The sequence below is a fragment of the Bombus bifarius genome, unplaced genomic scaffold, assembly GCF_011952205.1.
Source record: "Bombus bifarius isolate JDL3187 unplaced genomic scaffold, Bbif_JDL3187 scf7180000007990, whole genome shotgun sequence".
Lineage (NCBI taxonomy): Eukaryota > Metazoa > Arthropoda > Insecta > Hymenoptera > Apidae > Bombus > Bombus bifarius.
In genome coordinates, this window is record NW_022884371.1 from 224753 (window position 1) to 247796 (window position 23044).

The 23044-nt window shown below is 35.1% G+C and overlaps 3 protein-coding genes across 14 annotated transcripts; 2 read left to right on the top strand and 1 right to left on the bottom strand.

Annotated features, from left to right (window-relative positions):
• Positions 1–609: 609 nt before the first annotated feature.
• LOC117205458 (39S ribosomal protein L11, mitochondrial) lies at positions 610–16532 on the bottom strand. The gene is made up of 4 exons (XM_033443871.1): positions 16520–16532; positions 1353–1517; positions 1004–1193; positions 610–938 (listed from the first exon to the last, which is right to left on the bottom strand). The coding sequence occupies exons 2-4, from the start codon at positions 1485–1487 to the stop codon at positions 676–678; spliced, it is 588 nt and encodes a 195-aa protein (XP_033299762.1). The 5' UTR covers positions 1488–1517; positions 16520–16532; the 3' UTR covers positions 610–675.
• Positions 2243–4775, top strand: LOC117205456 (RING-type E3 ubiquitin-protein ligase PPIL2). Its single transcript, XM_033443869.1, has 9 exons — positions 2243–2447; positions 2534–2900; positions 2959–3124; positions 3234–3382; positions 3486–3609; positions 3682–3830; positions 3900–4051; positions 4134–4472; positions 4552–4775. The coding sequence occupies exons 1-9, from the start codon at positions 2416–2418 to the stop codon at positions 4637–4639; spliced, it is 1566 nt and encodes a 521-aa protein (XP_033299760.1). The 5' UTR covers positions 2243–2415; the 3' UTR covers positions 4640–4775.
• LOC117205455 (paxillin-like) lies at positions 5059–22523 on the top strand. Of its 12 annotated transcripts, none has more exons than XM_033443867.1 (11): positions 6874–7194; positions 12002–12153; positions 17956–18109; positions 18222–18351; positions 18482–18683; positions 19372–19686; positions 19775–19948; positions 20019–20249; positions 20379–20483; positions 21412–21532; positions 21615–22523. In XM_033443867.1, exons 1-11 carry the CDS (start codon positions 7101–7103, stop codon positions 21758–21760), a joined length of 1824 nt encoding a protein of 607 aa, XP_033299758.1. In that variant the 5' UTR covers positions 6874–7100; the 3' UTR covers positions 21761–22523. The 12 variants fall into 12 exon arrangements, with proteins under 12 accessions (XP_033299752.1, XP_033299758.1, XP_033299748.1 ...); XM_033443856.1 differs by lacking the exons at positions 6874–7194; positions 20379–20483 and adding exons at positions 8772–9270; positions 9740–9837; XM_033443858.1 differs by lacking the exons at positions 6874–7194; positions 20379–20483 and adding exons at positions 8773–9270; positions 9703–9837.
• Positions 22524–23044: the final 521 nt, after the last annotated feature.

Below are 23044 nucleotides of genomic sequence, written 5' to 3' on the forward strand. Positions count from 1 at the left end.
ACATTATTCTTCGATCTTCAAAACTGCATCTTCGAACAGCATCGCAATGTACATACGCAGTATAAGAAAAATTAATATTGTTTTACAAATAAATAATAAATAAATTTTTCTTACACAATTCTCCGTACGTCTAGAGGATATTAAAAATTCTAAATAGTGCATATTAATGAGTAGATTACCATATATTTTCTTGTATTTGTTTATATGATTTCAATGTTTAAAAAAAAATATGTTTACAAGATGAAAAATATTTTTTTCGAGTTCCGATTGTACATGTACTTCATAAGCAGTAAATTATAACTATATGAAATTCATTTGTATAATCATTATGAAATTGTTAAAAAATGTAAACTCACGTCATCATGTTTCCTAATTTCTAGTATTTCTTTTTATAATAGACATTACTTTTAAGAGGTTCAAAGAATTTAATATTATGTAATCATAAGACTCTATATGTAAGATTTTATCCTTAAAGTTTAAGGTGGTTTTAAGATCTTTACATACATATACATATGAAATGTGCTATTACTTCTAGAAATTATACGAATCTATATAAGATATTAACTGGGATAAATATAAAAGGAAAAGATTATATAATATCTTGTTAGATTGTATTTAAATAAACTACCTTGCTTTTATTAATTATGTACAGTAAATTTGTCTTAATACATTAATTTAAACTGCTCTAAGTATTTTGGTTTCTCTAGCAGCCTCTAATTCTTCCATGAATTTCTTAACATTTTCTTTTCTCTCTTTCATAAATTGTGCATGTTCTTCTGGATCTAATTTATGTACAATTTGAATACCACATGATCGAGCTACACCAACAAGCATTTGACAAATTTGTTGTAAGCTTAATAATGCCAAAGGTGGATCTTCTGATTTAATACAGGCAATCTCGTATAAGTGTTTAAATGTTATTTTTCCTGCTACTTCCCCTGAAGAATATTATAATTTATTTAATGTATATCTACATATTCATATTTTACAATATAACATTTACCTGTTTTTATTTTTCCTTTTTCAATCCCAGCTGCTTGTTTCAAGAAATATGTTGCTGGTGGTTTGTGTATTACTAAATCATAACTCCTATCAGATCTGACTTTAACACGACATGGTAAAGGTATGCCTTCTTTAATATTCTCAGTTCTTGTATTAAAATCTTTGCAAAAGTTCGCTACATTAATATTCCTCTAAAAGTAATAATGTAAATTTTTCATCAAAAACCTATATATTTTTTATAAAACTTAAAACAGTTGGATTGTTTAGTACAGTTACCGCACATAATAAATTACGATGTCAACTTACGACGTCGTAAAATACCCTAAATTTTAAATATAAAATATTTTAACCTGTCCTAGTTGTGATCCCAATGGTGGTTTAGCATTTGCCATTCCTGCGGGTATAGTTACCCGTAAAGGTGAAGGGTGTTCTACCTTTGGTAGTACTTTCTTGAGCATTTTCCCTTTTTTAATTGCCTTAGACATCTCTGTAGACTTTTATTCAACTGCTTTAATCTATTTAAACTTAATTTATTCAAGTTTAATTTCGATTTGATGGATATAAAATTGTTATATTTCTTTATTACTATTCAATAGCTTTCAATGCATAGAATCCAAAAATGCAAGTCTTAATTTTAAGAAATCAGCGGTTCCAGAGTTATACCTACGTAAAACTCATCAGTTTTAGCGTATTTTAGAGGTTAGTATGACACCATATTGCTCCTATTCGTAATCCGATTGGTCTACATAAATGAGCATTAAACTGAATATCGTTGAGTATTAGTTTGTATTTGTATGAGAATAAAGCATAATCCAAACCTAATCCGGAGAGGAAATTTCTTCTCTGCCTATTCCAATACTCACGATTCAAAATCCCGCCATAAAATGATTAACATCCACCTGCATTTGATACAGCCAGCGACTCCACTCATTGGACGAATTGTAGATAGAAGCCAACATGATGTTAATGTAAACTGTCAAATACGCTAAAAACACTCAATTTTATATACGGATAACTTTTTAACTACTAGATTCCTACTACTAGATAACTTAACTACTACTAGATAAATTAAGATTAGCATTTTTTGATTCTATGCATTGAAAACCATTAAATTGCAATAAAAGGGGCAATAATTTTATTTCCATTAAAGCGAAGTTCAGCCTTTATTCGTATCAAATAAGTTCAAGTTTTGTATTCCAAACGTTTTATGTAGTAATAAAATAATATAGTTATTTTATCAGGTTGGCCAAGCTTGAAAAGGAAGTTTACTATGCTATAGTATAAATACATATCAATTATTTTGGTATATGTCAGTGCAAATAAGTATTAAATAATTTAAAAATATTATTGAATTAAATAGATATAATCATTATAAGTCTTTTATAAAGATAACTAATCAATAACACAATCAAAATGGGTAAACGTCAGCATCAGAAAGATAAGATGTAAGATTTTTAAAAATATTATTTAGGTTATAATTTTATATTTTGCATTTATCGAATTAAATTGTTTGTATTTATTATTCTTCCAGGTATTTAACATATACAGAATGGACAACATTATATGGTGGAAAAAAGTCTGGAAGTTCTGAAGCAACTGAAGATACAACATTTCGTCGCTTGCCTTATGATCATTGTTGTTTAACTTTACAACCTTTCCAGCACCCTTATTGTGATCCACAAGGAAACATTTTTGAATTAGAAGCAATATTAGAATATATAAAAAAACTTAAGCATAATCCAGTTACAGGAAAGCCATTAGACACAAAAACTTTAATAAAACTTAATTTTCATAAGAATTCAGAAGGACAATATCATTGTCCAGTTCTTTTCAAATTATTCACTAAACACTCTCATATTGTTGCTATCAAAACAACTGGAAATGTATTTTCATATGAGGTAAGTGTTCATTAAGATAGAAAACTTTTATTCGTGATATATAGCAATATTTTTTTAGGCAATAGAGCAGTTGAATATAAAGGCACGTAATTGGAAAGATTTAATAAACGATCAACCTTTTACGAGGAAGGACATTATCATAGTACAAGATCCAAACAATGCAATGAAATTCAATTTATCTACATTCCACCATATTAAAAATAATATAAAACTTGAAGATGAAGGTAATATCTTACAAGTACATTTCAAAATAGAAATTTTCATTTATTGCAATAACACTTTTATATATACTAATATGAATAAATATGATATAGATACTGATAATTATTCTAGAAATGATAAGGGAACGTAATGATCCAAATGCAAAATTGAAAACTGTATCTATGGAAACTAAAGAAATATTAGCTGAATTAGATAGAGATTATAAACAGACTGAGACTAAAAAAGAAATCTCTAAACCAAAAGCAGACAAATTTAATGCGGTTTGTATATTAATATAAGTTATATTATATTTTCAAATGTTATATATATATATATATATATATAAAAAATATAACATTTGAAAATAGAAACTTATAAATATAGGCACATTACTCCACTGGTGCGGTTGCAGCTGGCTTTACATCAACAGTAATGCCAACAGAAACTACACACCAAGCAGCAGTTATTGCAGAAGATTTAGTACGATATGAAAGAGTTCGAAAGAAAGGTATGAACACAATTATTACTATATATATCTTTATATTTTGTTCGACTGAAACATTTTTTCTTTTTTTTTCAGGATATGTAAGATTAGTCATGAATTTTGGTGCTTTAAATTTAGAACTGCATTGTGATCTTGTACCAAAAACTTGTGAAAATTTTATAAAACACTGTCAGAATGGTTACTATGATGGAACAAAGTTTCATAGATCCATACGAAATTTTATGGTAAATATATGGCCATTTTGAGTAAGAGGTTTATAAATAATAAAAATGTTAACATTGTATTTTACTTAGATACAAGGAGGTGATCCTACAAATACTGGTAATGGAGGAACATCTATTTGGGGTAAAACATTTGAAGATGAATTCAAACCAAATTTAGTTCATCAAGGAAGAGGAATTTTATCAATGGCAAATGCTGGATCAAACACAAATGGATCGCAATTGTATATATCGTATTTCATGTTTACATACGTTTACAAATGGAATTTCATTAAAATCTAATAATTCCGTTCCATTTAATTACAGTTTCATTACGTTCCGATCGTGTAGACACTTAGATCGCAAACATACAGTTTTTGGAAAAATAGTAGGTGGATTAGAAACGTTAAATGCCATTGAAAAAATTGAAGTAGATAACAAAGACAGACCAATAGAAGATATAATAATACAAAAAGCACAAGTGTTTGTTGATCCTTTTCAAGAAGCAGATGAACAATTAGCTGCAGAACGTGCAGCCGAAATTGAACGATTGGCTCAAGAAGCTGCGAAAAATAAATCAGATAATGAAGCAGGAAAGAATGACATGTTAAAAGTATATCGATCAGGCGTAGGAAAATATATAAAACCGAACAACGAAGAAGACAAGTAAAATCGCATTACATATATTTGTCGCTATGTATATATACATTTTTACAGCAATATTAATTGTTAATTTTATTTGCAGGATCAAGAAAGAGGAATCAAGTATATCACCTATAATTAAAAAGAGAAAAATCGTAACAAACTCATTTGGTGATTTTTCGTCTTGGTAGCTATATAAATTATGAAGAAACTATGTAACAAGTATAGGTTATTTGAAATTCTATAGTATAGATTTCAATTTCACTTCATACTCTATAAATGTAAATAATTTTTATGACTATAAGGAATTAAACCATAATCTATATATTTTTATTGCTCCCATTATGATATATATATATTGCTCCCTTATGATATATAGAATGTACTGAAAGGAATGTGATTTAATTATAAACATGTATGTATATAAATAATGAAGAAAAAAAAGTTTCTTTTTTTCATAGACATTATAGATAATTACTTTGTTACAGTAAAAATTATACTTAAATATATTATTCTAAACGAATGAAAAGTTCAATATATTATACCAGAGATGATACATCTGCTTATATACACATATAAAGGTTAGACAATGAATGCTGGAAGCTATGAAGTGAGAGAACCGGGTTCTCCATATTTGATGTTTGCATTGCCCAACTGAGGGACGTAAATTGATCATTCAATTTTGACACTTTTTACCGTCATTTTAATTGAAAATTATCACGGGTTGAGTGTAATTTGTGCAACAATATCTACAGGGTTAATATATATTAAACATGGATGATCTAGGTGAGTAAAATGAATTTTAAATATTCAATTGATGAAATAACCTCAAATTTGAATCGATCATACTGTCAGAAACATTTATGTTTATAAGAATACTTATAACATATTATCATCTAATCATGTGTATTATTTATATCTTTTTTGAGTTCTAACTTTAATTTTTGCTTTAAAAATTTAAAAAATATGGAAATTGTGAAATATCACTTCTCTAATTTTATTTTAAATTTTTCAAATATGATATTAATAAATCGATGTTATAATTATACATGTATATTTATTTGTTCACACACACTTAATATAATATTTATATGTGAACAAGTATTATTGATAAGGAATGCTAAAGAAAATCAAAAATGCAATTTCTTTCTAATACATCTAAATATGACGTGACAATCTTAATTCTATTGTATTTCACTTTTGTTATTATTTATATATGTACATTCGTAAATATAAAAGGTATACATCTTATTATTTGTAACCAAAGTTGTATCATTATGTATACGTATTCCTTTCGCAGTAGTATTTTACATAATGTATTTAGATGAAAATTGATTAGGACTAGATTTAGTTGCAAAATATAGATGGCATGCTGTAATATTACGAATTTACGAGTACCAGGCGAGGTGAAGTACGTAACTGTTATCTGTATTACCATGGTAACATTTTGTTGCGTCACCGTTAAATGCATCACATGTTAGTTCGTTCATCCCCAGTAACTTTATTAATCGCGATACAGGTTTTAATTATAAATCTTTTTCCACAAATTCTTCCATCTTGATTTGCTTAACGCATCACTTATAATATCTATATAATCAGCGTTAATTATATGTTTGTCATAATCATATGCGATCGCAATGAGTTTATATCATTACGTATTTATACCTTCAAGTGCAAACTATAATGTTAATAAGTAGCGTTACTATCATCGATTATCATTTTGAGATAAAATTACGCAATTGCAATGTAATGATCTCTATTTTTTAATAAAATTAGAATTTCTAAGCACCTCTATAAATAAAAGCTTCTAAGTTAATTTAAAAAACTGCGAAAAATTTGAGGAACACGGATGGTTGCACGTGGTGTATTTATTTATACCGGAAGAGATTTTCCAAAATCCGCATAATATCGCAAGTGCGCTCTGGGTTATCGTGTGCCAACGATTCTACGTATTTTTAGTGTATTTCACGGCACCGTTGTCCTCTTGTTTTAGCATTGCTCGGAGAGGATGGAAGTCGTGAGTGCGGGCGAGCGCCTGAAATATACTTGTACATTTGAACTTCTTGTTTTCCTCCCGTCGAATTCACTCTATTCACAGAGTATTGATACCACGATTCTTGCTCTGTTGTATTTCAACAAGCGGTGACAATTCATTCTACAATCATAGACAATAAAAAACGTATTCATTCAGCTTCTCGCATAAAATCTCAATAATACGTTGTGTGTGCGTGAGTAAATCTGTTGATTGTAGCAGTGTATTTAAACGTGAGCGCAAAATAATTGAAAGTATAAATGAGATAACGATCGATAGACTACTACTATTTATAAAGTTGCTTACCCTTGATGCTCTTTTCTCTTCTTTTTTTTTAAACCTAATAGATTATTCTCCTATTTGTGGATTCGTATGTATAAAATTCACAGACGGCATTCAACAAGTGGTCGTGTGGTGTGTGCATCATCCCCACCACTAATCGATCGTCTACACAGCTCGGTCGTTCGCGATAGACAGTGAAGAGAAGCATTACCGCAGTAAAAGTGCTACATAATAGCATACATGCTTGTACGCGATGAATTCGTGATTTCGTATGAACTAACATAAAATAAGTAAACGGATATAAGTGTGATTATATTTTCAAGTGGTACGTTAAAAAAATGGCTATGGATCGAACAATGTACGGAAAAGTAGAACCAAGCGCTATTTATCAGCCCTATAAAATCACCATCACAAAAGGTTCACCACCAGGATGTGAGTCGATAATTCTTTTTATGTTTTTAACCCTTTTAATTTTGCGTGATTTTAATGCTTTGTTCTATAACTTTAAAATAGAACGATGATATGAAATTATTTCTAATGATTACGGATGCATACGTGCATATATGCGACCTTTTTGCATATGTAATTAGAATACCGGTCTGGATTACTAATTAAAAATTGTTCTTGATATGCTTTCTTTTCATAGAATTAAAATTAGAGACATTAGTTAATATATCGATTTAGTATCTATGTCTGCGTTGGTTGTGTTCACGCAACTTTGCGCGATAACGTAATATGAACTTTCAAATTAAGCTCAATTGCTTCTGACGGTATTATTTTTCGTCAGTTCATAGAGTGCGTTAAAACGTTTTGAAAGGGATGAATTAGTCGTGCCATCCTTAAATGGTTTTATAAATATAAATAATTATTAAAATTAGCTAGTTTACATTTTAGTTAGATTACATTTATAAATATAAAAGGATGAGTTAATTTTATTCACGCGTGTCTTTTTTGTTTACTATTTTTCAGTAACTAATTTACTAATTACTAATTTACCATTTCATGTTTTGATAAATTTATAATAGTCTTGAATCGTTGGCGGAAATGAATCTTTGGCATATTTTCAAAGGTTAATATATAAAGTAGCCAACCTTAAAGATACGGAACTTCAAATCGTTTTCGTAATTTATGAAAAGACTACTGCTATAAATTAAAAAAATTAATTATTATTATTTGAAACATTTTTTAAAGAAATCTTCTAAAATTAAAAAGTGTACATGTTTTGACTTTTTCGCATGTGCAATCACACTATATGTGGATTTAAATTATTTTTAAAATGCACATTTAATTCGGACTGAAGGGATGACTCATGATGCAACAGATCACATCATTTTTTTTGGAATACCTTTCACCTACAATGTGGGTCGCCTTGACACTAAACTTTCTGAAATAATTCTCGAAGTCATTATTTACGGACGATCTTTTTATGGAAATCTATAAAAGAATGTGATACATAGTTCATTTTTATTTGTTTCGAAAGAAATTTGAATTAAAAATATTGTGTCGATATTTTCGAGTGGCGTCATCTGTTTGATCACACAGGAGACAAGGTGCTGATGTATCGACACAAGGGATCAATTTTATCGGTAGTGCCTCTGTCACTATATATGTACATAATTAATTATTAATTCTTAAAGATTCCTTTTCCATTTCTAATGTGAAAGACTTATAAATGCATATTTATATGCACTACCAATTTTTTCTTGCCAAATAATTTAGTAATTTATTTTATATGAGTTTTATAAAGAAAATCAAACATATGTATGTACATGTTTATACGATGAATACAATGAACAGCAATATGAAAGTTGTTATCATCAATATGCATTATTACATTTCTAGTTGTAATGCACTAGCTTTTTTAGAGATACAGGAAACTGCGCTTATTTATCATGCATTCCATTGCATAAAAGCTCATATAATGATCCAATGTGTGCGTAGGAATCTCTTCCTTGAACAAACCTTGGTTTGATTTATACATATCCATATGAGGCACGACAGTGTGTGATTTAACTTCCTACGCTTACAACTGGCATACATGACTCGAATAGGATTAACGTGATCCATTCTATTTTCACAAAACGATCTACAATTTTTTTACTCTTGTGTTACGAACAAATTCGTAAATCCTCTGATTGGAAGATACCGCTCTCCCGAAGGAAGTACAAAATCCAAAATAGTAAGAGAAAACCGTGGCAAAAGATGATAGGTAGTCGAAGTTATTCTTGGGTATTTTGTCGTCATGAATCTAGATGTAAACATATATATGCATCGCGTGAAAGAAGGTGCGAAACAGAGACGAAGAACGAGGTTGAAAAGAGGGAGGAAGGAGAAGAGGGACAAAGGAAGGAGGAGATGGGTTCACGTAACACAGATTCTGTAGATGCAAACTGAGAAAACACGTGCTGGCAGTCCTACCTGATCTCGCAACACATACGTGCCTCCTAGCCATCATATCTTCGTTTGTTCATTACCTTCGACACTTGCACGTGGCGATAATTTAATGTGGTATGAAATAATTTAATTTCATTTTTTGTAATCATATAGATTAATTGTAATACAATAACAATTATCTGAAGTGTCAAAGCATATCGTCATTATTAAATAATATAATTATGTCTACAAGATAAATGTTTATCCGTACGTGTGTATAATTGTACCAAAAGAGTAAGTACATACTAAGTAATAATTGTCAGGGAAGGGATCTATTGTATGTATAGAATGTTTCGAATATTTTCATTAGCCAAATTAGAATCGTATAATCGTTGTCGTTCTTCATTTGTGTTTGTGTCCCACTGTTCGTAAACAGGACCGGAGGTCAGTCTTCATATCATCATCAATATTTGGATAGGTTACTCTCGAGTTAATCATAAGGATTACACTCTTAAAATTTCAATTCTCATTCTGTTCTTCGGTGATATATTAAACTCCAATTTCTAGTGTCATTTGATTCAGTGTCATGTCGTTGAAAACACAATGATATGACTATGACCGACATTACGAGACCTGTATCGCCGATTACACCGGCTCGTTTGGCAACGATCCAACGACACGCACGCTGGGAACAGTATATAAGTAAGTAAATTTGGTGCCAATGGTAATGCGAGTTAATGACAGTAATCACTAACTTTGTCTATGCAGAGATCGATGGAAATTATGATTGCATCGAATCCTAATTATAATTACGTGCTTTTTTTGCGACCACGTTTTTGTTTTGCTTAATCAGATGTTAATAGTAATAATACATATTCGATGTAATACATTGAAAGCAGAAACATTTTGATTTAAATACCTGCGACTGTAATACTTCTATATGATTTATTAAGTGTCTAGAGTCATTATCGTATGTGTCCAATTTCCCTGAAATTTATGACGAAAGTGCGTTACGCATATCGTGCAATATTAATGTCCAAATTGACTGTATGATTCAGCAGTATAAAATAGATCCGGGGGAGCTCGGTAGGCTTCCTGCCAACCACGAATTTCATTCAAACGCGTTGTTATATTGATTCAAAGTCGACACGAACTAGATCTGAAACTCAATAATTCATCATTAATTAAAAAATACTACTGCATTAACATTCTTGTTTCATAATGTATAAAAATTGATCACCTTTCCCTTAAAGATCTACTTTATCGACAAAGCAAGAACGCAATATTTGAATTATTATATTCGTTTTCTTATCGTCTTCTAACCTTTAAGTTACGATATCGAGGGTCCAATTCAAGGAACATTTCAATTTCCGCGAAAGAGCACATCCATCCGATTCACAAGTAACTGTCTAGTTCAGGTTCTACCCGCGAACCATTTCTTCGTAGCTGGCTAGGTTGGTTTTCCTTGGCTTCGCGAACCAGCCTCGAGTTTCTACTTCCCTTGTTGTGAGAATACTCCCTCCATCTCCTGTTCCTTCTCCTTCTCCAGACCAGCTTGCCTCCTCCAGGCTTCTATTCTCCGGCTTCGAAGCCGGTCGCTTTACCGAGAACTTGATTGACAATCAGTACCGTTTTGCCGATCATCACAGGTTCACGTGCGCAAATCTCGCCGATCCGATAAGCACGTGACAGTTTGTTCTCTATATCGTGATTTTACATCGCCCAGGGGAGAGTATTGGACAGAGATAAACAAATAGAAAGGAATGCATCGTTGGTGTTGCACGCGATTATTGAAAGGCGAACGTGTATAAAGTATTTACACGGACGTTAGTTGAAAATTTCGCGAGGTCTGCGATATTATCAGTGTCAAATCGTCGACGATTTCGACGTCGATCAGTTTCGTTTCCCTCTCTCGATTAGAGAGTAATTGCACAGTTGTGAATAGAAGTGTGGAAACTACACGATCTTGCGAATATCCCACACGCGTTGCTTTCGATTCGACTGGAAATTGGTGGCGAAGTTCGACGTTCTCGGAACAGTGGGTGTGTCGCAGTTTGTCTCGCGATGGAAACAGGATGTGAGTCGCAGGCTGGGGCCGATAATCTCTATGAGTCCTACAATACCGAGAAAACGGAAACAAATCTTCTCAGTCTTGGTAAATGATTCTTTTATACGTGACTTTACGACGTTCACGGAGGTTTACCTTGTACGCTTATCTCTAAGCTTTGCTCGTTAAACAACGCTCACGTCATCGTCTTTTTTTCTTTGTTATTCTGCCATGAAATATCGAAAATATTTGAGTGTGCATATTTTCAGCGCAAAAACATCTTCACATAGAGCGCAAGCGTTGATGATCAATCGATATTTCCAGGTGGTAAGCGAGAAAAAAAGTTCCTCATTTTATTATCGTAAAGGAAAGACAGTTTTTATCATGGAATATAAAAATGTGTGAATAAACGAGCAATGTTAAAGTGGTTTACTTACTGAACTAGTTCATCTTGATACTGTTTTCCAATGAACTTGCCTAAATTTATACTGACTCGATGTTAGCAGCGCTCGTTAGTCGCTTCGATGAAAACTTAATGTGCTTATCGGTGTCGTTGACACCATTCTCGTTATTTAAACAACACAGGCAGCCATTTTATTACTGTTTGCGATAAATGTATACAAAAATTCTGATACACCTGAAGCAATATCTGAAGAAAAATAACAAGCTATGCCTCTTACTAATATCTTCTACGTGAAATTGGCCAATTTGTTTTATTCTTGCAAAGAGGTCCATAATTCAATTGCCTTCTTGAAATCATTAGGGATAATTGAAGATACTTCTCAGCGACGTTTTACAGCAATTATTTCTTGATTTCAGATGCGCTATTGGCAGACCTGCAAAACACAGTGTCATCGGAAGGAAATCATGTCGGTAGTAACGCCACTCCTGGTTATGGATCGCTGAACGGCGCGAGAACCACCGCCTATAGATCCTACGATAATCGAACTTCTCCGCTTCCGCCGCAATCGGTATGTAAATTTTCTTTGTTATATTTCAATAGGAAAAATTTTATTCTTCTCCATTTACGCCAATGGATTCAATTAACAGCGCTGTCAAATGTGAAAACTAATTTCGTATCATTTACAATGGGAGAAATATTTGTGTGACGTACTTATAACACAGTCACGGTACATTATTGTTGAACAATGCTTCGATACACGAATATTCGTATATCTCGGTTTCTGTAATAAACGGAGAGTGATAATTATTTGACAAAATTGGCAAAGTATTTAATAGAACATTAAATTGCAATATTCGTTATTAAACTATAGGTGTTTATGTATTTATGAGATACTTAAATGTGCAAAAACATAGAAGATATTCAAAGGAAATATTTTTTATAATATTTAGGGGGTGGATCAAATTTCTGTTTTTTTATAAATCGTAAATTTGTTCTATTAGTGATAAATTGTGAAAACTAACTGTCTTATCGATATCGCGTTTTATTCGCAGATGATTAGAGAGACTTAGTTGCTTTAGGTTGCGGTTTGCTAAGATAGATGGCGAGTGTGATATGTTCGGCGTGGCACGCTTTTCTCGCGGTTCCATTTTAAATTTTACGGTGACCTTCTCTCGAGTTTCCATAATCTCACGAAACGAAACGATCAAACGTATGCTAGCGCTTCGCTGAAAAATGGCAGTTGGACGACTCTGAAAATAACCTAGAATTTACGATTATGATTTCCTCGTTTAATCGGACAAATTGGCAGACACGGTCAATCAGTTGTATTTTTCTATCTATCTTATGTTTATGTATCTATCGAAGCCAACTTTGTATCACGATCATTCTTGTAACATATTTTTAGAGGCGGCCGTGGAAACGCGTTGCTAGAACTTGTCCAACACGAGTGATCTCGCGTCATGCGTTCAAAATAAAGTCGAAACAGAGGTAAACCTTTTCTTCCAATTTCAGACGAAATTCTAAAGAGATGTTCGCAAACGAGCAACCATGCAAAATAGTTACATTCCAGTGGTTGGTGTGACGCAAAGAATCGGCTAAAATTAGAACCGATATCGCCTCTAAAATTAACCAGTCGAGAGTCGTCAAGCTGCAAAAAAGCTATAGATCCGTGAAAAAAATGGATATATCACGAGAAACGAGCTCGTATTACGTGCGTCCAATCGGATCCTTTTAAACCTGCGATCGTTTATTGCCGCGAAAAGATGTCCAATGACTTAATCATCGATCCGTAATTTCATGGTTAATCGACTCTGAAATATGTTCCACGATGATGAATCGTTTCGGATTCCGGATCGCGAGCATTACTATCCGAAACTATTAACGGGCGGCATTCGATCATTTCGCAGGAAATTGACCAATTACCTACCTACAGTACAGTCACATTTATTATTACGTATTTAATGTATATATATATGTAAATCGAGTCGTTTCCAAATTTAGATTCTAAAAACAACGCTAGGCTTTCGTCAGCAATTGTTATAGATCACTGTAAAATAATTGAGGAGGTTTTCAAAAAAATACATAGAGTTATTGGAAATATGTGGCTGCCAAGTATAATATTTCATAGTCAAATAGTTAAATCATTATGGAATCTATATTTATTGTGTACCTATAAATACATAGTACTTTAATCCACTAAAGTCTAACGTTACGGTAACTATTTTCTTCCGATATCACGAAAAGTCGTATTATATTTTTGATTTGAACTTTTGGTTTTCGTAAAATATTCCATCGTTTATTCTCTGATACATTTCTCGCATGTTGAGAAGACGATATATAATACCATAACTTGTGCCCCCCCCCCCAGTAGTTTTAAATCGTATGAAAAAACTGTAACTAAGACCAAGACACTTTGCCTGATCCACCGTTCTGTTGTCATAGATCTGTTCTCGAGAGAGCTGCTGTAGTTTTTTATTTCGTAATCGGTCACAAAAAAGAAAAAAGAAAAGAAAAGAGAAGCAAAAATATCTTTCGAGTAGGAAGAAATGTAAAACGATACGAAGGTTGGAAACTAAGAGTTCTCGAGTTGGACTCGCACGCTTATCGATCTTTGCCGCGGAATATTTGTTACGTTCCCCGGTGGTATTATCGATTATTTCCCAGTGGAAGCAACGATGCATCAATTATTCAGGTTCTCGACGTTTGAGTTGGCTGCAAAGTTTCCCGGTTCGCGTGCAACACGGTTTCCATCGCGCCAACTGCACAGTAACCAATTGCCAAATCCGATTCCTGTTATAAAGTACAACTTCATCCGAGATTTAATTGCCTGGTTCCGTCGCCATATTTCTTGATCGTTTCGAGTATTCCCTTGTTGCGTAACACGTGGTCGCTTTAGGCGTTCCACCGAGTCATCCTTAGAGTGGTAACTCCTCCTTGCTAGAATATTCCACGACAAATAGCATTTAACATCTCACAGCTATAATCATTTAGAAAAAAGAAACGACATGACGACGCGGTTTCATTCCATCGTTTCTAATTACGTTATCAAATAGTTAGTTTAATGGAGATATTGATATAGTCGGGCAGTTGATGTTTGAGACATAGCCAAGATTTATCGGCATATTGAACAGGAAACGCATTCACCGAATACCAAACGTCTATTGCAAATGACAGGCGTATCACCTAGCGGAATTTAATTGAAATTCATTCGCTTAAACAGCGTTGAAAGCAGTGAAAACAGAGAAACGATACATCTGGCGATACATCTTTGTTCATAATTTCCTCGATTAAGATAAATGAAAAGGCTCGATTGAAAAAGAATTCTATTTCGAATTTTCAAAGCTCGTTTTAATGTTCAGAAACATTTATACATAGATTATCTTCATTACTATTCAACTTTAAATTGAGCTAATTCTAGGTAAAATCCATCTTCGATAGAAAAATACCGTCGGTAAAATTTACTTAACTATAAGTTTTTTATATTAGCTTTATCAACTTTATCCACAATTTTTTCAGATAGAAGTTGAATTTAAAGAAAAAAAGAAAGAAATTCAACTTCATAGTTCTCTTCAAACATTAAAACAAATTACTACACGTATTCATAAAACTTTAGACATTCAGGGCAACATTCTCCATACACTTTTTCGCTGAGCCTTCGTATATTTTATCGATCGTCGGTGTCATTGTACAATCACTGGTCTTCTTCTTTCCCGTCGTATGCAAGCACATGAGAAAAGACCGAGGCATAACGGCTGTGCATAGATAGATACGTCACACGGTTTCTGTTTCACCTAGCGTGTTTTACCATTCGATCGAAGAAACAATTTTTTCACTACTAAACAAGGATATTCAGTACTCAGAAACCCCGCTAGAGGCTTGCTCGAAATTGCCGTGAATATAGCGGATATCTTTTCGAACATTCCTGGAGCTTCGTCTTATAAATAGATTTTATTGCACCTATGAAAATCGTCATGTTCCATTTGCTGCTATCAACCTACAAAGGAAGAACCAAATCCAAGGAGAATAATGGTTTCGCGAGAAATCACTGGCGATAACGAAACACGTGTAGACCATTGGAGATTTATGTCTGTGGCGAGCATAATTTTTCATAGTTTTACTAGACGACGCTGGCGTGAAATAAATCATAACGTCGTGCTCTTCTTCTTGGAACACTTGCAATGTCGCGAAACACTGCCGCTGGGTGACGCTGATTGGCGTTCTCGCGTTGAGCTTTCGGCCACGATAAACGAAAAGTTGGCGAAAACCTGTCGAATCGCGCACTATTTTCCTTTGATGCGAATTTAGCACGAAACGAACCGTGTTACGTATTCGTACGGGTTCCAATGCGATTCTCGAGAGCGTTGCGTAAACCGTGCGCGACTCTCGAACCACGCGCAATCCTTTTAAAGGAAATATTCGACTTTGAATCTTCCTTTCGTTTCTCGAATCTTTGCTCCTCAAACGCGACTTTCTTTCGCGGTTCAGTGTTAAATAATATTGCAAGAAACGATCGAGAAGACACTGTAAATGCCAAAATTGAAAAACTTTGTTTTTTATTCGAATATATCTTAAATGTAATTTCCCTTTTTAAATAATTTACCGACAATGCTAAAAGATGGTGTCGCAGCAACGTTGCGCCTGTAAAAAAATGTATAAGTTGCAATAAACGTTAGTTGTCTGATTTTTTATTTTTCTCTACGCCGTCTGTCTAAACGAATGGAACATCGAGTTTTCTTTACAACTAAGACAATTGCACATACAGGATTCTCTACGGATACGCTTCCCTTTTTGAACGAACTTGGACTACGTTAAAATACATAAGCTTCCTTTTTCTCCTGAAAAACTTGTTTCTTGACACTTACAGCGTTTTCTTTAATCATACGCGATTCGTTGATTCTGGAAAAATGCGCGATTCTTCCAATGATACAATTTACTTTCGAATCTATTCTTCTTAAATAAAATATTTCTTGTTAGCCGTCGAGTACTGGCTGACATTGGAAAAGGAAATCGGTACGCAGTTCATCGATTCTCAGACGATACGTGATTCTCGGATGAAAATATGTAACTTTTATAAAATCTACCACATGGAAATTTTTTGGCATCTCGTAGAAGTACCATCGCAATGGAATTATTTTTGTAATCACCGCGAACAATGATTTTTCTACTCTTCGTCTAGTAACTAACAATGAAGATATCGAACTCCATCTATTTATTAATTTCTTCATTCAAGGAAGATATACTGCGACGAACTTTCACCCACGACAATCTTTAAGAATTAATTTTACATACTTCTCTCTTAAGACACGTCCTCTTCGTCTTCTACTGGATGAATATTAGACGAAGTTGGGAAGCACGGAGGAAATCTCCACAGGAAAGTTTGCGTTCGGCCTATTTTCGCAAGTTTGGTGAATCGGTGATTTATGAAGTTCCCTGTGTCATTGTAGATCGCGGCGGTTTATAGGCCCGTGTTTATTTTTTGATCGACCAGCCTTGACGAGCAAAGCGTTCCGCAGGCTACGATTCCACGTTCGAGGGATCAGTGGAAGAAACTTCGACCAGGGTTCTGCAGGATTGTCGGACGTACTGCGACATTTTCTTTCCGTCGGTGGTTCGCTATGGATATTTTTGGAACGACAACTCACTGAGCAACCTAGTTTCCACCATCAGGATGTATCGTTCCGTATCACTTCATGATGATGACGAAAGACGAAAGAATATATTAGATCTGAATAATAAGACATATCAGACGATCTTAACCGAACGTTATCTGATAAACGTGTCTTCCTACGTAGTTGATTAATTATCAGCGATTTAATCGGCCGAAGATCAAGTTGGAGCAAAGTTGATTCGGTTCTGGTCGTTGCTCGTTGAATCGCCGGAACAAATTCGCGGTGCTTCTCTCTTGCTCGAGGATTTTGCAACAAACGAGTAATGTTGGTCGGTTTGGCGGGCAGGTTTCTATTAAAAGTGCATGACGCCTTGTCCTCCGCGCGACCACCTAATTGATAATGTATTTACAAATTCCGCGCAGCATCTAATGACATCATGTTTTGAAATAATACCGCTTTTGCGGCTACTTGGCATCTGTCTCTTGTCCGCGACACTTTTTTCCCTCGTTCTTCCCCCGAGTAACGTACGCACACGCACTTGACACAACTCTCCTAGTTGATTCTCATTCGCCTGTTAACGCAAATATTCAGACCAATCGAACAAACGAACATTACAACCAACGAGAAATTGCTATTCCGCGATAATCCTGGAAAAATCTGTCGAGAAATGGACATATTAGGTGTAAAAATTGGATGAGTTAAATATCGATGATAAATAAAATTGAAAAGGATCGATAGCGAACGACGAACTGCTGTTGCAGCCGACTTATCAGAACCGCGAGGCCATCGAGGAGAGCATCGCGAAAGGCAGCGGCGGAGGGAAGATGCCTTCCCTGAACAACAATCTGTCGGAGTTGGACACGTTGTTGCAAGATCTGAGCAACGCTCGTTACAATGCTCACTATCAGGAAAGAGGTCAGCATCCTATTTTCATGTCTTTCGTTTACATCAGTTTCGATCAGATACGCTAAATTAGAATTTGACGAAAACTGTGCAACGACGATGATCGAAATATCGATGACCGTAGAGAATCGCGTTTCCTCGGGAGGAATGAATGGTGATTCTAGTCCGATGCTTCGTTCTCCGAGTAGCATGTCAGCTTCAAGGCCCACCGTCGATTCGTTGCTCGAAGAATTGAGCACCGCGGTACCGAACGGGTAAGCGTTACTCTTTTATTCTTGGAAAAATCACGAACGAACGAGAAGGAGGAGGAAAAGATAAAGTTGGGAAGTTTGCAATTTGAACACGGTACTTCGGAGTTGATTTTAACGCGATCTTCTTCGTCAGGGATTATCCTGCCGATGGTAGAGTGAAAGTTACCATTCAAGAAACGTCCACGGAGGTGCAACCCGTGTACGATGGTTATCCTCCTAGACAGCACGGATCGTTGAATCGCAGCGAGGCCCAGAAGAGTTATACCAATGGTCACACCGCCAGCAACGCTACCAAGGAGCTTGACGATTTAATGGCTTCTCTCTCCGAATTTAAGGTACAGTGTATATCAGGAAATTTGTCTCTTATATCTTGTCTGACGCGTCAGCGCAATCGTCAGATCTCCTACCACCTAAGAACAATTACGTAATTCATAGATTCCTCGACACCGGGTGCAATAAGCGTTTGTAATGTTTGCTTACTATTAAAATCACTACAGAATGAGAAAACAGTGCCGTTAAAACTATCCCTGCCCATTCTTGGCTCCCTAAGTTACCAAAATAACTTCCATTCCACCATCCACCATCTACCACTATTCGACCATCTACTCCTCTTCTCTCTCTTTCTCTCTCTCTCTCCTTTTCTTCATGTTCACCGATTTTCCGTGGTAGGAGAGGGAAAATATAGAAGGTGGGGAATATAGTGATCCACGAAATCTCTCAAAGCTTTCAGCCAGTCTGCAAGCTCGCCTCTGCCAATCGACATCTCTCGCGGGTCCTTAATATTTTTCAGTTTTCAAATTTCAAATTTTCGCTACCTTGACACTCCGCCTCTAATAACATACCTCGCCGATTTCTCAATTTTCTTTCATCTTAACATCTTGCAGCGAAATATCGTTCGCTTTCCATGCTCTTTCATTGCTCTTCATCCTGCTTGATTTGTGAGAATATTCTGAAACATCATGTTCTTCGCCACCCTGCACCGACTGGCTTTTTTTTTTTTAATTATATGTCGTACATTTGCAGATCAATAGTAGTTCTCATCAGCTTCAAACAGTGACCGATTCTCCATACGCCAAGCCGAACAAGGCGACCAAGAGTTCGCAAAGCCCGTTGCCACCCGAGGGCACGCAAACTCGAATTCATATCACCGAGACTCACACTACTCATCACCACCAGCAACAACACGGAGAGCCTTATCCACCGCAGCCAGCGACTCAAACCAAACAGAATCAGTTGGATTCTATGCTAGGAAACCTTCAAGCCGATATGAGTCGTCAAGGAGTGAACACTACTCAGAAGGGATGCTGCAGCGCTTGCGAGAAACCAATCGTGGGACAAGTAAATCCAACTCAATCGCCGTTTGGATCATGCCAAATTTGTCGACAAAATTTGTATATAATCAAGTGATAAATTATGCCTCTTACAGGTGATCACCGCTCTAGGAAAAACGTGGCACCCTGAACACTTCACATGCACGCACTGCAACCAGGAATTGGGCACAAGAAATTTCTTCGAAAGGGAGGGTCATCCTTATTGCGAGCCCGATTATCATAATCTTTTCTCACCACGCTGCGCCTACTGCAACGGTCCCATTCTGGATGTAAGGCGTCCAACGAAACCCACACGCGGTGTTTCGATCTAGGATTACAGCAGGTTCTTGTTATTTTCAGAAATGCGTAACCGCGTTGGAAAAAACTTGGCACACGGAGCACTTCTTTTGCGCTCAGTGTGGCAAACAGTTTGGTGAAGAGGGGTTCCACGAGCGGGACGGAAAGCCTTACTGTCGGGAGGATTACTTCGACATGTTCGCGCCGAAGTGCGGCGGATGTAATCGTGCTATTATGGAGAATTATATCTCCGCTCTAAACAGTCAGTGGCATCCGGATTGTTTCGTCTGCAGGGTAGGTTTTTTGCCTGTCGATATTTATCCGTAACAAATCGTTTCCATTTGCAGCAACGCTTCAGGATTAATGCGAAGTATCGATGAACTGTTTGCACGGTTCAGTAGCTTTAAAATGTAAAACTTGCAGGATTGCAAGAAGCCGGTATCTGGGAAGTCGTTTTATGCGATGGAGGGCAAACCCGTTTGCCCGAAATGCGTTGGTGTCGATGATGATGAAGAGGAAGAGGAAGAAGCATAGGCGATGGCGAGCCATTGCGTTGCTTCGATTTCTTATGTGAAAAGCCCTATTGTTCCCCTCTTTATGCTGTCAGGCTGCAAAAGTTTATGATCCTGACTCTTCCCCCTTCTTCCCATCTTTTTTCAACAGGTGATTTAGGTGGCCCAGAAAGGAAGAATGCACCGATTCGACTTCATCCCCATCGTTATCTGTCTCTCTCGAAATTCCTATTCATTTACGTACACGAACACATACACGCACACATACACACACATACACACGGATAAATGTACGGTACACATTACAAACAGCTAGGGCGTCGTTAGGATTACAATAGGATTCTACGAGAAATTATTCGATGCAGCCGGAATTAAATTTTTGCTGTTAAATTACGTTCTCTAGATAGATAAATATTATTAATAATCGATCGTTACGCTGATGTCAATTGCTAGTATTGTATGCGAAATAAAAATAAATTAGGAAAAAAAACAAAAAAAACACACACAACACAAAGAGTTAGCTCGTGACTCGGATGCTGCCGCTTGCCACGTGTCTTCGTTGAAGGCAGGTGTGTCGGACGCCGGCATCCTATATTGATCTAATGATGTTTGTCAACGCGTAGATCCACTACAAATTACGATCTGTAAATTTCACGGGCTACTCATATATTAGCTATACATTATCCCATATACATACACGTACAGCAGATATACGCGTGCTTGAATACGCGTAATGTATACTTGTCTCGTTGAGTCGTTCTTCCATATTATGGAGTAGTCGTTCTACATTCATTCATAAATGAACAGGGACTAAAGAAACGACATTATCGTATAGTACTGTCTTTTCTATTCTCTGTGGTCATGTTCAATACAGTCATATATTTCTTTTCTCGTGAAAAATATTTCTAGTTGATGTACACGCTTCTTTTGTTTTGTATTCACAGGATTGTAGACAAAAGTTTCAAGGTGGATCGTTCTTTGATCACGAAGGTTTACCCTATTGTGAAACTCATTACCACGCTAAGAGAGGGTCCCTATGCGCAGGGTGCCATAAACCAATTACAGGTACCTGCGCTTTCATACCTTCTACTAATAATCATTATGCCGGTAACCACTAATCCCGTAAATAAACGTTATCTTCTTTCAGGTCGTTGCATAACCGCAATGTTCCGGAAGTTCCACCCCGAGCATTTTGTATGCGCGTTCTGTTTAAAGCAATTGAACAAAGGTACTTTTAAGGAACAAAACGATAAACCATATTGCCACGGGTGTTTCGACAAATTATTCGGTTAAAAATCTACCGCAAAGTATTCGTATTTGTAACATAAAGACGAACAGGCGCTGTTTCGCTTGGTATTACTTACAATTTTTATAGGCTGCTCACATATGTCTATACCGCGTAGAATATGTAATCGCTTTAGTCATCATACACAAGTACCGATATTCCACGATTCAAGCTTCGTATCGTAACCCGAAGCAGCCTTTGGAAATTTTTATAAATCTCAATATGCAAATGGTGCAACAATTCAATTATATCACGTATCGTTGTTTATTCTTATGCATTCTTATCATAAGAATAAGGTAATAGGATAACTGTGGTCGTTATTATCTTCCATTGTCCTTAATAAGGGCACGTTGCTAATATTTTCACGAATATTTTATATTACGTATTTCACATTGACCTACAATCTAAGGATTATTAAAGGGTGCTAATTAGTAGTTTATTTTTACCACTAATGTAATCTTTGAGAGATATATCGAAGAAAAAAAGCTGCCAATTAAAAAAGATATTTATGAAATCGGAACACTACCAAATGTTTACAATTCTGATAGATTTGATACGTGTTTATAAAATATTTATATTTACGATCGCAATGATGCAAGTTGTATTTTCCAATATAGAAGTTTCTATACAGGTTAGTATTTGCCAGGTATTTGAATATCCACAAGAAATACAATATTACAAATATCGATAAATATGACATAAATTAATCAAAAGCAAAATATTCCATAAGTGCATAATGTAAGAGCAGTAAAAATATGAATTAAAGATTAATTTTTGTAGTATTTTTTCTTGAACGCTTCCTATTTCCTACTTTTTCTATATAAAGACTAGGATAAAATCCAAAAATAGACAAGAGCTTTTTTTATAGTCTGTTTATTTGGCATACTGTTGCACAGCAGTATTCATATTGTTTCACTAATAAACATTTAAGAGATACTATATACAGTAACATTCATTCCGTGTTTTATCATTACCGTGCGAATCTCTATATCGAGATAAATCAGAAAAAATGTGTTTTAAACTATAATGTTTTAACTTTAAGAATACACGTATAAAAGTACGAATGGAAATGTACACTTAGATGTGTTATTGGTTTATAAAGTGTCATAGTTTGCGCTATACATATTATTGCCGACAAAATAAGAAAATAAGAAGTAACTATCTAATCATACGAATGCTTTCCCGCAAGTCCACAAGTATGATTAACGCGTATCACAGATATTGTCTTTTGGATTTACTTTTTTGAGGAAATTGTCATGCTAATGTTGGAAATAATTCAGAGAAACTTTCGT